This window comes from Aptenodytes patagonicus, chromosome 3, assembly GCF_965638725.1.
Source record: "Aptenodytes patagonicus chromosome 3, bAptPat1.pri.cur, whole genome shotgun sequence".
Lineage (NCBI taxonomy): Eukaryota > Metazoa > Chordata > Aves > Sphenisciformes > Spheniscidae > Aptenodytes > Aptenodytes patagonicus.
Genome location: NC_134951.1, coordinates 31,362,141 through 31,373,868, shown reverse-complemented (window position 1 = coordinate 31,373,868; position 11,728 = coordinate 31,362,141). Strand labels below are relative to the sequence as shown.

General features: G+C 37.0%; 1 protein-coding gene across 5 annotated transcripts in view; it reads right to left on the bottom strand.

Annotated features, from left to right (window-relative positions):
* PHF3 (PHD finger protein 3) overlaps positions 1–11,728 on the bottom strand; it is a 53,458-nt gene that overhangs the window by 31,567 nt on the left and 10,163 nt on the right. The window contains exons 1-3 of one of the 5 annotated variants that reach the window (XM_076332992.1): positions 11,356–11,405; positions 1,050–1,123; positions 631–792 (exon numbers count right to left, since the gene is read on the bottom strand). In XM_076332992.1, coding sequence (XP_076189107.1) covers positions 631–772 — 142 coding nt within the window. In that variant the 5' untranslated portion in view covers positions 773–792; positions 1,050–1,123; positions 11,356–11,405. Of the gene's footprint in view, positions 1–630; positions 793–1,049; positions 1,124–1,351; positions 1,507–11,355; positions 11,691–11,728 lie in introns of those variants that run through there. The other 4 variants (XM_076332991.1, XM_076332990.1, XM_076332989.1 and 1 more) reach the window with 4 other exon arrangements.

The following is an 11,728-nucleotide window of genomic DNA, read 5'->3' as shown; positions in this document are numbered from 1 at the left end:
AATTAACTTCCCTATTAAGTAATTTTATCTTTTTAACTCAGCCTCCTCTATAGGGGGGAAAAGCTGAGCTGCAATAACCCCACCAGTTCAACAAGTTAGAAAAACCCTAACCATAATCAATTAGCTACCACACAGGATTTAAATATTTGATTAAAATACTTATCAAGCATATCGAGGTATTTTGCTGAAAGACTTTATGACTGCAATTACTATAACCTAATTTCAAATAAAAAGAATACACAAATAAAAATAAATAGAATTAAAATTTTAATTGGAAATAAAGAGCCATGCTAACCTAATATTCCAATGCTGTTTGCAAATACAACATGGTTTTGTTGGTGAAGAACCACGGTGCTAATCTGATCCAAGTAAAAGGATCAAAATCTCAAAAATGAGTTTAAGGACCATAGACCATAAGGAAGACATCAAATATTTAACAAAGAGGAAGTAGTAGTACCCTATGGATGCCGACTTCTAGCTCCAGCTTATAAAAAAGGAAGTGTCTGTACTTGAATTCACACAACCAAACAGCAAAGCTTTACTTTAAGTTTATAAATGTTGGGGGTGTGGGATTATAAAAATTCAGTTGACTTCAAATGTGCAAAACCACATAACCTATTGAATGATCACCTTGTGCCATTAAACGTGGTGATTTTCTTGGTGATGTGACTGATGTTTCTTCACAACGGCTCCTCAGATTCCTGTTAGGTAAAACAAGCTCATCTTCATCAATGGTGTCGTTACCACTCTCTTTAACTCCTTCTTCATCCATAATATCATCAAGACCAATAACTGGAAAAAACAAACAAACAAGAAAGAGCCTAAAACTTAAAATGATCAAAAAAATGTTGCGGCTGTAATGCTGAGCAAGACAGGGGAAGAGACAGGGAAAAATAAATAAATTGGCCATCTAAAAAAAAACAAAAGAGGAAAAAAATGAAGAAAGGCAAGACAGAAAATTCCCATGTGAGGCAGTTTCAGTGTAGAAGAAGCTATCACCCAAAGCTTAAAATTTCTGTATAGTCCTTATAGCTTTTTGGTGGACTCACATTTTTATTGTTTTTTTGCCACAGGAAGGTCCCCAGTCTTAGAGGATCAGCTGTCCCTCACTGTCCCTTCCCACCTAAGAAAGAGTGAAGAAAGGTAAACAGCAGAAGGAGCTGATCCAGAAGTGCAAAGAATTTAAAATCACAGTTTTCTCATAGGATACAATTTTAAAACTCGAAGCCCCACCCACATCGCATATCTGCATCTGCAACCCCTTTTTGGAAGGGCATTGAGTGCAGCATGCACTAGTCTCCCAGGAGACTCAGAGAACATTGTCTTTGATGAATTCCTATCCTCCACTAACCTGAGAAGGATCCCAGAGGTTGCTCCTGAAAATAGGTTTCCTAAGAGGCAGTCAGGCCACTGTACCAGCCATTCTCCTCACTTTCTAAGTTTGGTTCGGCAATGGTAGCCTCTCCTATCCCAAAGATCCTATGTGTGATTAATGAATCCTGGTCCCTGTAGGATGCGAAATTTGTGAGATCAAGCCAAACACCCAAGCGATTTTACAAAATGTGTAGGAGGGTCTGACAAATACAACACGGACTCTGAACAATCAAGTATGCCTATTTTTCACTATTCAGGCACCTACCTAGAAGCATTTTTGAGATAAACTAGCTCACATGACAGAAATAAGATATCTAAAAATTTCTAACAATTGCTTACTTAAAACTGATTTAAATTAATAAATTTATCTTAGAAATCAAAATAAGCAAGAAGTTAATAGAAATTAAAAATTGTTAGAATTTTCAGACTGTCTCAGAAAATGTGTCAATTCCCGCTCCTTTTCAAGTCTGATGTTACTGCAACTTAAAAAAAATAATAGTCTTGTGAAGGCACTACAAGAATGAGCATACTTTTAAAATAACAAAAATTGGAAGTTGTAAAACACTGCTAAAGCTGAACAGTGACGAATAATCAAGTCCATCAAGACTGTAATTCCATCCACAGTCACCACAATCATGAAGAATTGAAAAAAAAAAACCAACAAAAACCCCACCAAAACAAAAAAAACCCGTTAATTTTAAAGTTCAAATATTAGAAAGATTTTAAACAGCCTCTTAAGGAAGGCTGACCTTGGCCCCAGGTAATTGGCACTCTGGACCTCCGTAATTAGATGGCTGTCAGGAGCTGAAAGCTAGGAGTTCCTTGAGCTGACAATTTATTGTTACTTATTTTATTTTAACCGTAATTTTTAGTTACTGCATTGTATACATCAGTTTACAGGAAAAGTGTGTTTCCAGAAATTACTGACAGCTTTCGCTTCCCAATCCACAGAGCCACCTTTATGCTTGTGCATGTGTACATATATACAGATATCACACACAAGCTGCAGAAGACTGATAATGCTGGTCTTACTCCACTCATCCAAATGTTCCTTACTCACTTATTTGCTATAAGCTACATACTGGGAAAAAGGACACACTGTCAAAAAGATGACACTGCAACTGCCCTGTTAAGACTTTATTTTCCCCTAAATATCTAATACTGGCCATTGTCCAAGATGAAAACTGAATGAGCTGGACCCTCACCCTAAGTCCAGATGCCTGTTCTTGCGTTCTCAAAGACTATGTCCTCCCAACAGCTCTGCACTTTGGTATTAGCGTTCTCATTAAAGAGTGTTCCTACAAAACATGGGACTGCTATTTGGGAACAAAGGAGACTCCTTTCAGATCGTCCTCTGTTTCTTCAGTGCAGAACTAAACTACTAAGCTACTGAAGACAACATGACAAATAAAAACTACTTGGACAATTTCTGAAACAGCTCTGGAGCAGATTTCAGGGCTGCCATTAAAGCCTCAGGTTTTACAATGTTCTTGCTCAAGTTATTGAATTTACACACCCTCCTTTATTAATAACAAAAGGGACACATTCAGTCTACTATTGACAGACAGTCTGAAATATTAGAATTAAAGTATTTTATACTTACAAGACTCTGTGCTGTAGCTTTAATTTTACAGAGGAATTTGAAGCACAGAATCTTGCTAATTTCAAACCACCTGAGCTATAACTCGGCTAGTACAGCCCCATGAGGCCCCCAGATGAGGAGCATTCGACACAGACCCTGCTGGGAAGAGAAAAAGTGACAGAGAATAGTAATAGCTACAGAGGAACAGAAGACTAAGAAATTAAATTATGAAAGGGAAGTGGAGGTAGAGAAACAGCACTGGGAAAAGTAAACCAACAAAAGCAAAACCAGACAAAACTAAAAAGAGAGAGATATAGATGACCTTAGTAATAACTAACTAAAGATTAGCTCAGTAATAAATACAGAAATTAAGAAGGATAAAAGAGGAAAGGAAAAAAATAAAGAAAAAAACATATCTGAATAGAAAAGCTGTACACCAGTGTACAACTGAACAAGCTGCAAATAAGGAAAATATGAATCACATGAACATATTCATACTGGAAGAGGCACCACTGGCCTTCAACTTAATATTTTGAGTCTCTCCATTACTTGTAAAGTATTTACATTTCCAAACTACTGTACTGTGCTGTGCTACTGACTCATTTTTATGTTATACAATAATAGAATAACATACAGTAAAAATAGTTTACTTGCAAATTTAAAGTAAAATTTTCCATGCGTTAAAAGAAAAGCGTGACCATTTTTTAACTCTTCAGCAATGTAAAATTGAAGAAAACAAGCCTTACTTGCTGGGGGAAGAGGAGAGAAGGAGAAGAAAATACCCCTAAAAACATAATTAAAATCTTTGAAATTTATAAAACTTTATTTTTATTAATGTAAGTCTTCCCTTGATTATCTTCAGCCAAAATTAGACAGAAATATTCAGGTTTTTGACACATTGGTCAAGGTAAATCTCAAGTGTAGAAATAAATTTCTTTTCTGTAGATGTTAGCCCTGGAACAGAACTCCACTATTGTTGCTGCTTTGCATTGTTGTAAATGCTACATCCACCTGAACCACGCTAACAGCAGGGCTGAGCAAGTCCCTGGTGGATTCCATATTTTAATTCTACAAGCATCATAAATTATATGAAAATGGTTGAATGTTTTAAAATTTCTACTATATGTGGATGATAACATAAAAACCTAACACTACGCTTCAATGAAAAGAACAGTAACGGCCTAAAGCAGTAATTAACACATGTCTAGGTAAGCCTTAAGAAGAGCTAATAAACTCTAGTAAAGCAATAAAACATATATATTGATACTGAAAAAATACCACTAAGTCTCAAGATGGTATATTTTATATGAAAACCTTTTTCCTATTGACATTTGCGATGCATACGTTTACGAAATGGAACTAAAAATGCTCTTTGTTAGAAAAAATATATTTTCCAAGAGAAATGAGGTCACTGATGATGTGACTTACATAAGAAAACACCAAATTCCAACTGTTTTACGGAAGTTTTTCTGTAAGCCTGTAACCTGTTTCACTGAGAATTTGCCTGCGAGTACCTTGTACTGACTGCCCAGTGCAAGAAAAGAATCACAGTAAGTACCATGTGAAATACTAACTAAACATTTACTTCCATTCTCCATTAATCTCTAAATTGTAAAGAGGGAATTTTCCTGTCTTTAGAATTAAAACCTATGAAAATCAATTAGGATTAATAAACTTAATACAGCATGTATCTTGACAGAGGACTGAATCCCTGTTTTAAAAAAAGATGGTTATATCACAGAGCTACTGATTTATGGTTCTTTAGCCACAGGAGCCTGTTACTTTGGAAATAGAGTAGTAAAGCACAAATTCCAACAACAAAGTAAAAACACAGCATGAAACCAAGCACTTTAAATCAAATTAAGTTATTTTATTAAGAAGAGAGCCTTTAGATGAGCTCTGTGATTCGTAAATACATAAACTGCCTTGCAAATCCTATTACAGATCCAACCTCTCTCCATCCATAAAACTCTGTAAAACTGATCCAAAGGAATAATAACTAGTCTTCAGAAGGACCTAAAATGGGGAAAACTGGTAGCTTGTTACCTAGAAACAGAAAAGCATGCAAAATAAACATTCTCCAAGTTCTCAATATAATACCAATATAGTAAATTTAAATTTTATACAGGAAAGTTACTACCTTGGTCACAAGACACTGTGCAACTATTCACATGGACAGCTTGGAGAAACAACTGTAGACCCAATTTTGGGTTGAAATCTGAAGGTTACATTCAAAATTACATCATATGCAGGAGGAAAAATACACGTACATTTGTCTTCAGCGAAAAGAGCCTGAAATGGCTAACACAGCCAGACAGGACACTAGCTAAAGAAAAGAAGTATTTGTAGTCTGGCTCCAAAGATTCAGCAGGTGATCACGATTTTAGCAGAGGTAATGCTGCTTTCAACAGTACTCATGAAAACACAGGCTAAAACTAGAAAGCACAGACTGCACTTGGGGGAAACACTTTCCCAGCAGCAATCCAGAGGAAAAGGGAATAAAAGGGCAATTAAAAAGACATTCCCAACAGTCTTTGTACACTCTTATAGGGTCAGTCTTCCTCATCATTTATGAGAGATACCTGATTTGATAAACATACCCATAAACTAAACTGGTTAAAAGTTTGATTTTATTATGAAATCCAGAAATGTCTCCAGATGATACGTAATTCAAATTCCATTCCCTCTATTACACGTATAGTAAATCAAACTGCCCCAGTAAATGACATCCTGAAAAGCTACAGAATTCATGATAGCTGCGAAATACCAATTTAGTATGAATGCTGGTTATTTAGTTCACTGGCATGTGACCAGTCTGACCTGCTATGCTCATAAGCTTATAAAATTAGTGGATAAGCTTCTAGCATGTCTTCCAGCAAGAAGTAACAGAACAAAACAGAAAACCTATCACTAGGGTACCATCCGAAGTTGAAAAAAGGGGTTGCTCTCAAGAGTTAAGTCATATCCTAAACTTCACAGTTTCCACTTCTGATCAAGGAATTGCTCATAAAGGGGAAAAAAAAAAAAAAAAAGCAACCCCAAAACCACACATCCACACCCACCCACACCACCCAAACGTTAAAGACGCCCAAGAGCTGTTCTACATAATCTACCCTCCTACGTTGGTCATTCAGCTCTTGGAAGAACAGCCACCTGACCGCACTGATAAACAGAAGCACAGAGACACCTAAAACATGATATGGGACACTTCTGATTGTTTCGAGAATTAAACAAAACCCAAGTTCTTAAAAGCCTCATTTTATCAAATTCTGTCTTTTAACTGGCAAAGAGAGCAGTTATATCAGCTTCCACTATCGACACTACGTCTTTCTGCTAATACCTACCTTCAGGACAGTAAATGGCCTCCATTACTGCTAAGCTCATATGAGCTGCAGTGAATAATAAGATCTGTGAATAGCTTGTACCTGGATTCACTGAAATAACAGAAAACTTCCTAACTGTGCTACAAGAGCAGCAATCTGCTCAGTCTAATCCCACAAAACCAGCAACCCCAACTACATCTTCACAGTTTAGCAGTCACTCCACAAACACCTCCTGAAAGTATTTCAGCATAACATCTGTTAATTTGACCCATACCCTTTCCAGCTTATGAGAGTCATAAAGAGTTACTTCTACCTCTGCTCAAAGCCATTACCAGGATCACGTGGAAAGAATCTTCTTGTCTTCTCCAAACATGTAACTGTTCAATCAAAGCTGAACAAGACAACCCCATTCTATTACACAGTGGCAATTACAGAGCAAAGCTCACCAAGTAGACAAAAACCAACAATGTCATTTAATTGAAGAAACCATTTAGATCCAGCACAAACTGGATTCAGGCCAAGACATGAACATGAGACTGCTTTACTGGTACTGATATAGTTCTTCCTATCAACAGACAAGCAACAGACATCCATTCTCATGCTCCTTGCTATCTGTCATACACCAGTACTGCTGACTATGAGATGCTCAGTACAAGAAAGTGTCCTGATTTCGGCAGGGGTAGAGTTAATTTCCTTCCTAGTAGCTGATACAATGCTGTGTTTTGGATTTAGGATGAGAACAAAGTTGATAACGCACCCATGTTTTAGTTGTTGCTAGGTAATGCTTACACTAGCCAAGGACTTTTTAGTTTTCCATGCTCTACTGACTGAGAAGGCTGGAGGTGCACAAGAAGCTGGGAGGGGGCACAGCCAAACTGGCCAGAGGGACATTCCATACCATGTGACATCATGCTCAGTACATAAACTGGGGAAAGCTGGCCGGGGGGGGCCGCTGCTCGGGGACTGGCTGGGCATCGGTCGGCGGGTGGTGAGCAATTGTACTGTGCATCACTTGCTTTGTATATTATTATTATTATCATATTATTATTATTATCATTTTATTTCAATTATTAAACTGTTTTTATCTCAACCCACGAGTTTTTCTCACTTGTGCTCTTCCAATTCTCTCCCCCATCCCACCGGATCGGGGGGGGAGTGAGCGAGCAGCTGCGTGGTGCTCAGTTGCTGACTGAGGTTAAACCACGACAGAAAGACATGGACCTGTGGGGCAGGTCCAGGAGGGCCACAAAAATGATCAGAGGGATGGAACACCTCTCCTATGAAGAAAGGCTGAGAGAGTTGGGGTTCTTCAATGTGGGGAAGAGAAGGCTCTGGGAAGACCTTCTTGTGGCCTTTCAGTACTTAAAGGGGGCTTATAAGAAAGATAGGGACATAGTTTTTAGTAGGGCCTGTTGCGATAGGACAAGGGATATCAGAGGGTAGATTCAGACTAGATAAGGAAGAAATTTTTTATGATAAGGGTGGTGAAACACTGGAACAGGTTGCCCGGAGAGATGGTAGATGTCCCATCCCTGGAAACATTCAAGGTCAGGCTGGACAGGGCTCTGAGCAACCTGATCTAGTCTGAAGATGTCCCTGCTCATGGCAGGGGGGGTTGGACTAGATGATGTTTAAAGGTCTCTTCCAACCCAAACCATTCTATGGTTCTATGATTCTATGCTACCATCCTCCCCAAGAGAAGCATTTATAATCCAACTCTCAAAACCTGCATTTTCTGGGTAGATGCCTCTAACAAGCAGTGATTGCAAATCAAACTTCAACTCACAAAAATCTATGTGTTTCTGTCTTATAGACAAGTACTTGAACTGTTTAAAGGACATACAACCAATTGCTACCAGTATCCATCACATACAGTCAGATAACTGATAACTCACCATATAAAGACCTTATATTAACAAAAAGCTTAGTTCATGGTGAATGAAGTGCAATATAAACCCTAAAGCTGAGCAAGACAGATGCAATGTTGATGAGTAGTAACTTTGGATTAGGCCTGTAAATAACACCCAACAAGAAATAATGTCAATGCAGCAGTAAGAAGAAGAGCCGAAAACAAACCCATACTCAAAACCAACTTAAGAGCAAGAGAGAAGGGGTTCTTGGACAAAAACAAACTGATTTCTGAAGTAAAACAGAGAAAATGTTGTCATGATCCTGAGAAATTTGGTACGTGGGTAAGCAGGCCTGAAGCAAGCCTTTGTCAAAGCTTCTACCATTCACATGTTCTCATGTTCACATAAGAAATTTCATATTTAGAACATGGTACAAGTTCTTCAGGCTGAAGGTATATAAAGATTCTATCTTGTTTTACGCATAGTTTTACAAATACTCTTGAACTCTGCTCAAACCAGGCTTTCAAAGAAATATTAGTGAGCCATGCCTTCTGCTCCTCCATTTTATCTATGAGACCTAATACCATTTTAGCCAAATTACCTCCTCAGTTCAACAATTTTTATCTTTATCTCTTCAGCTTGCTCATAACAATCAAATAAGCTGTAGCATGAAATCTTTACCACTTTAAAAACTGGATAGAACAGAGTATGTTCCAGTTATTCATGGAGCAGCAAGCATGATAAATCTGTCCTTTGCTGGCCCTCTGAACTAACTTCCATGAGTATTTTCTTAAACTGTTCCGTGGCCTACGCATGGGCTATGCAAAATACTTTTTGAAGGTCTAAAATAAATTGTAGTAAATAAATTTGTGCGTCTGGAAAAAATGAACTCTTCAGGAATGAAATCAAGAGTGGAAGAAACACCACCATCTATCATTTCAGTATTTCCTAGGTCTTGCCCTGCTTAACATAAATAGGTAACAACAAATGTACCTAAACCTAGTAAAACCTTACTGAAAATACAGTTTTCTAGGTACACTTCTAACCCTAGCAGAAGGTTAAGAGAAGAGCCAACAACCAACCATTCTGTTACCATGCTGCTTAATGCACTACAGAATAAATTCATAGTGAGATCCTACACAGAGGGGGGAAAAAAAAGAACTGGAAGGATCAGAATACAGCAAACTATCATTCTGTATGACACACCAATGGTGGTGTAGCTTTAAGGATGTAAGTAAGACAAGTTTTCTGGGGAGACTTACGCTTTTTTCTTTTTTAGACAAATTGATATTGGTGTAAAGATGAGCCTTCACACATACTGTCTGGAAAAAACAGCCTTTTGGGTAATTCTTACCAAGGGAACTATCATCTTGCACAACTGCGTTCTTACTAGCAGACTATGTAAGCTGTGTTAGATCACCAACAGTCTCAGACAAATCAAATAAATCATGAGCTATATGAATACTCAAGGAAGAGAAGCAGAGAAATTTTGCTTCAAACTGATAATCATTCTCAACTGAAAAAAACCTGTAAATACATACTGCAGTCCTACCATTTCAGAATAAGGACAGTTCTTATCAAGAGCTACAAAGAACAAGCAACAGCAAGAACACTTCATGTCCTTTTGGATACCTACTATATTAATTCCAAACTGCACGTTTTACTTACTGAAATGTGGCTCTGCTCTTGCTTTCAGATTTAAAAAAAACCCAAACATTAAATTCATGAACTCAGCATAAATCAAATCAGTTTTGATTCCCTTAGTCTGCAGACAGCCTGAAATAGTAACCCCCAAGTAAATGAGTTAGCGCATTTATTTTAATGGACAGCAACCTTAAAAATTAATTGTGATTATTTAAGTATCAGTAGTATTGATTATTGCACTGCTAATCACTTTTAGGAGAAATATGTGCCAAAAAGCCCCCAAAAGTCTCCCCATAACTTCCAAAATATCCACCTGTACCCTATGAGTTAATTCAAAAATTTTAAATGCAGTATAGGTTTACCAGAGGATGCACAGGATGCAGTGTGAAACAAGAACTTGCATCACTGTTCTACTAGAATGAAATAAAAGATTTAGAGAGGGGGAATTTGGTTTAGTTGTATATATCATACAGTCATATGCACATTAAGAGTGATGTGATTTTGTTTGGTGGGTTACAGAGATTACGGCAAGAACAAACAGAAACATTAAGGATGGCCTCAAATCATGTTCTACTAAAGTAGTAAAAAGATCAAATATCTTGTTTTGGCTTTGTAGTTCACTTTTTCATTACCTCAGTCAATATCATCTTTGATTTACAGTTTTCCATATTTTAATACAGGTGAGAATTTAGTCTGTTAGTAGAAACAAAATACATATTATACCAGGAAATTATCAAGATTTTCAGGAACAGTTCATAAAAGGTACTAGAAAAAAATTAATGTTGATATAATCAGTTATCTGCATTAACCTAAAACACTTTTCAGTAATGAACCTAAAATTTTTTTTTCTTAAACTTTCAGTCAAATAAAAAAAAATATTAAGTATAGAGTATATTTTTGTCTCTTACACCAAATTCAGTGTAATTATTCCAACTACTCCCTAAAATTATTTATATTGATGACTGGATCACCCTTTTTTTTTTTTAAATCTTCCAAAACTACTCCACAACTCCTAAGATTATTTTTATTTAAAACTTTGCTCTAAATTGATTCCAAATCAGGTGTTTCCAAACAGCAAAAAGAATTGTATTATCATTCCAGGGTTTTGTTTGAAGCCAACCAAAGCAAAACACCCAGAATCCAGTATCAGCCCAGTACTGGAAGGCCTAGCACTAACAGAATAACCCTGAGTTCAGAGCAGTAATTTGTACAACTCTCATGCTCCTACTGCTAATCCAGAATTATTACTTTTTTTTTTTTTTTTTAAGACAACTAGCAACTTCACTGATCAGGCATAGTACTTACACTAAGCAAATCACAACTTTAATTGGGAATAATTTACACGTACTCAAGACAAAGCCTAAATTACTTCTGATCCAGATTAGGAGCCCTCCTCTATTGTTACGCGACAAAGTTAAAAAGAACTGCACACAGTTTACATGCCAGGCATGTAAGCAGCGCAACAAAAAGGGCAGGAAGGAAACAGAAATCCCAAATTATTATTTCTACATTATGAAAAAAGGGTTGGTACTAAAGTATAACTGTATTTTAAATTGTAATCTTAAAAAATTGTAACATTTACCTGTTGAACAAGGCATCTGGAAATTGGGATCATTGCTATCCAAAACAGGCAAACAGAACTGGGCACTTGCAGATCCTAGCATAGGATCCTTATCGCTGAGCATGTTCTTCAGCGAATCCTCTAAGACATTTTGACTTGTACTAAAATCCTCACAGACTTCATTCTCCAGGTTGGATCCTAGAAATAGGGCATCATCTAAGTGTTCAGTAGGAATTAAATGGTTAAATGTATCAACTATATCCATGAAGACTCCTGTGTGTCTTTCAGCCCTATAGAAAGACAAGAAAAATACCATAAGAAAATAAGCTACAAATTGTAAAACACCTAAGAAACCAGCAAACTGTTTTGGCTGTTGTGTTTTATAAAGAATGCT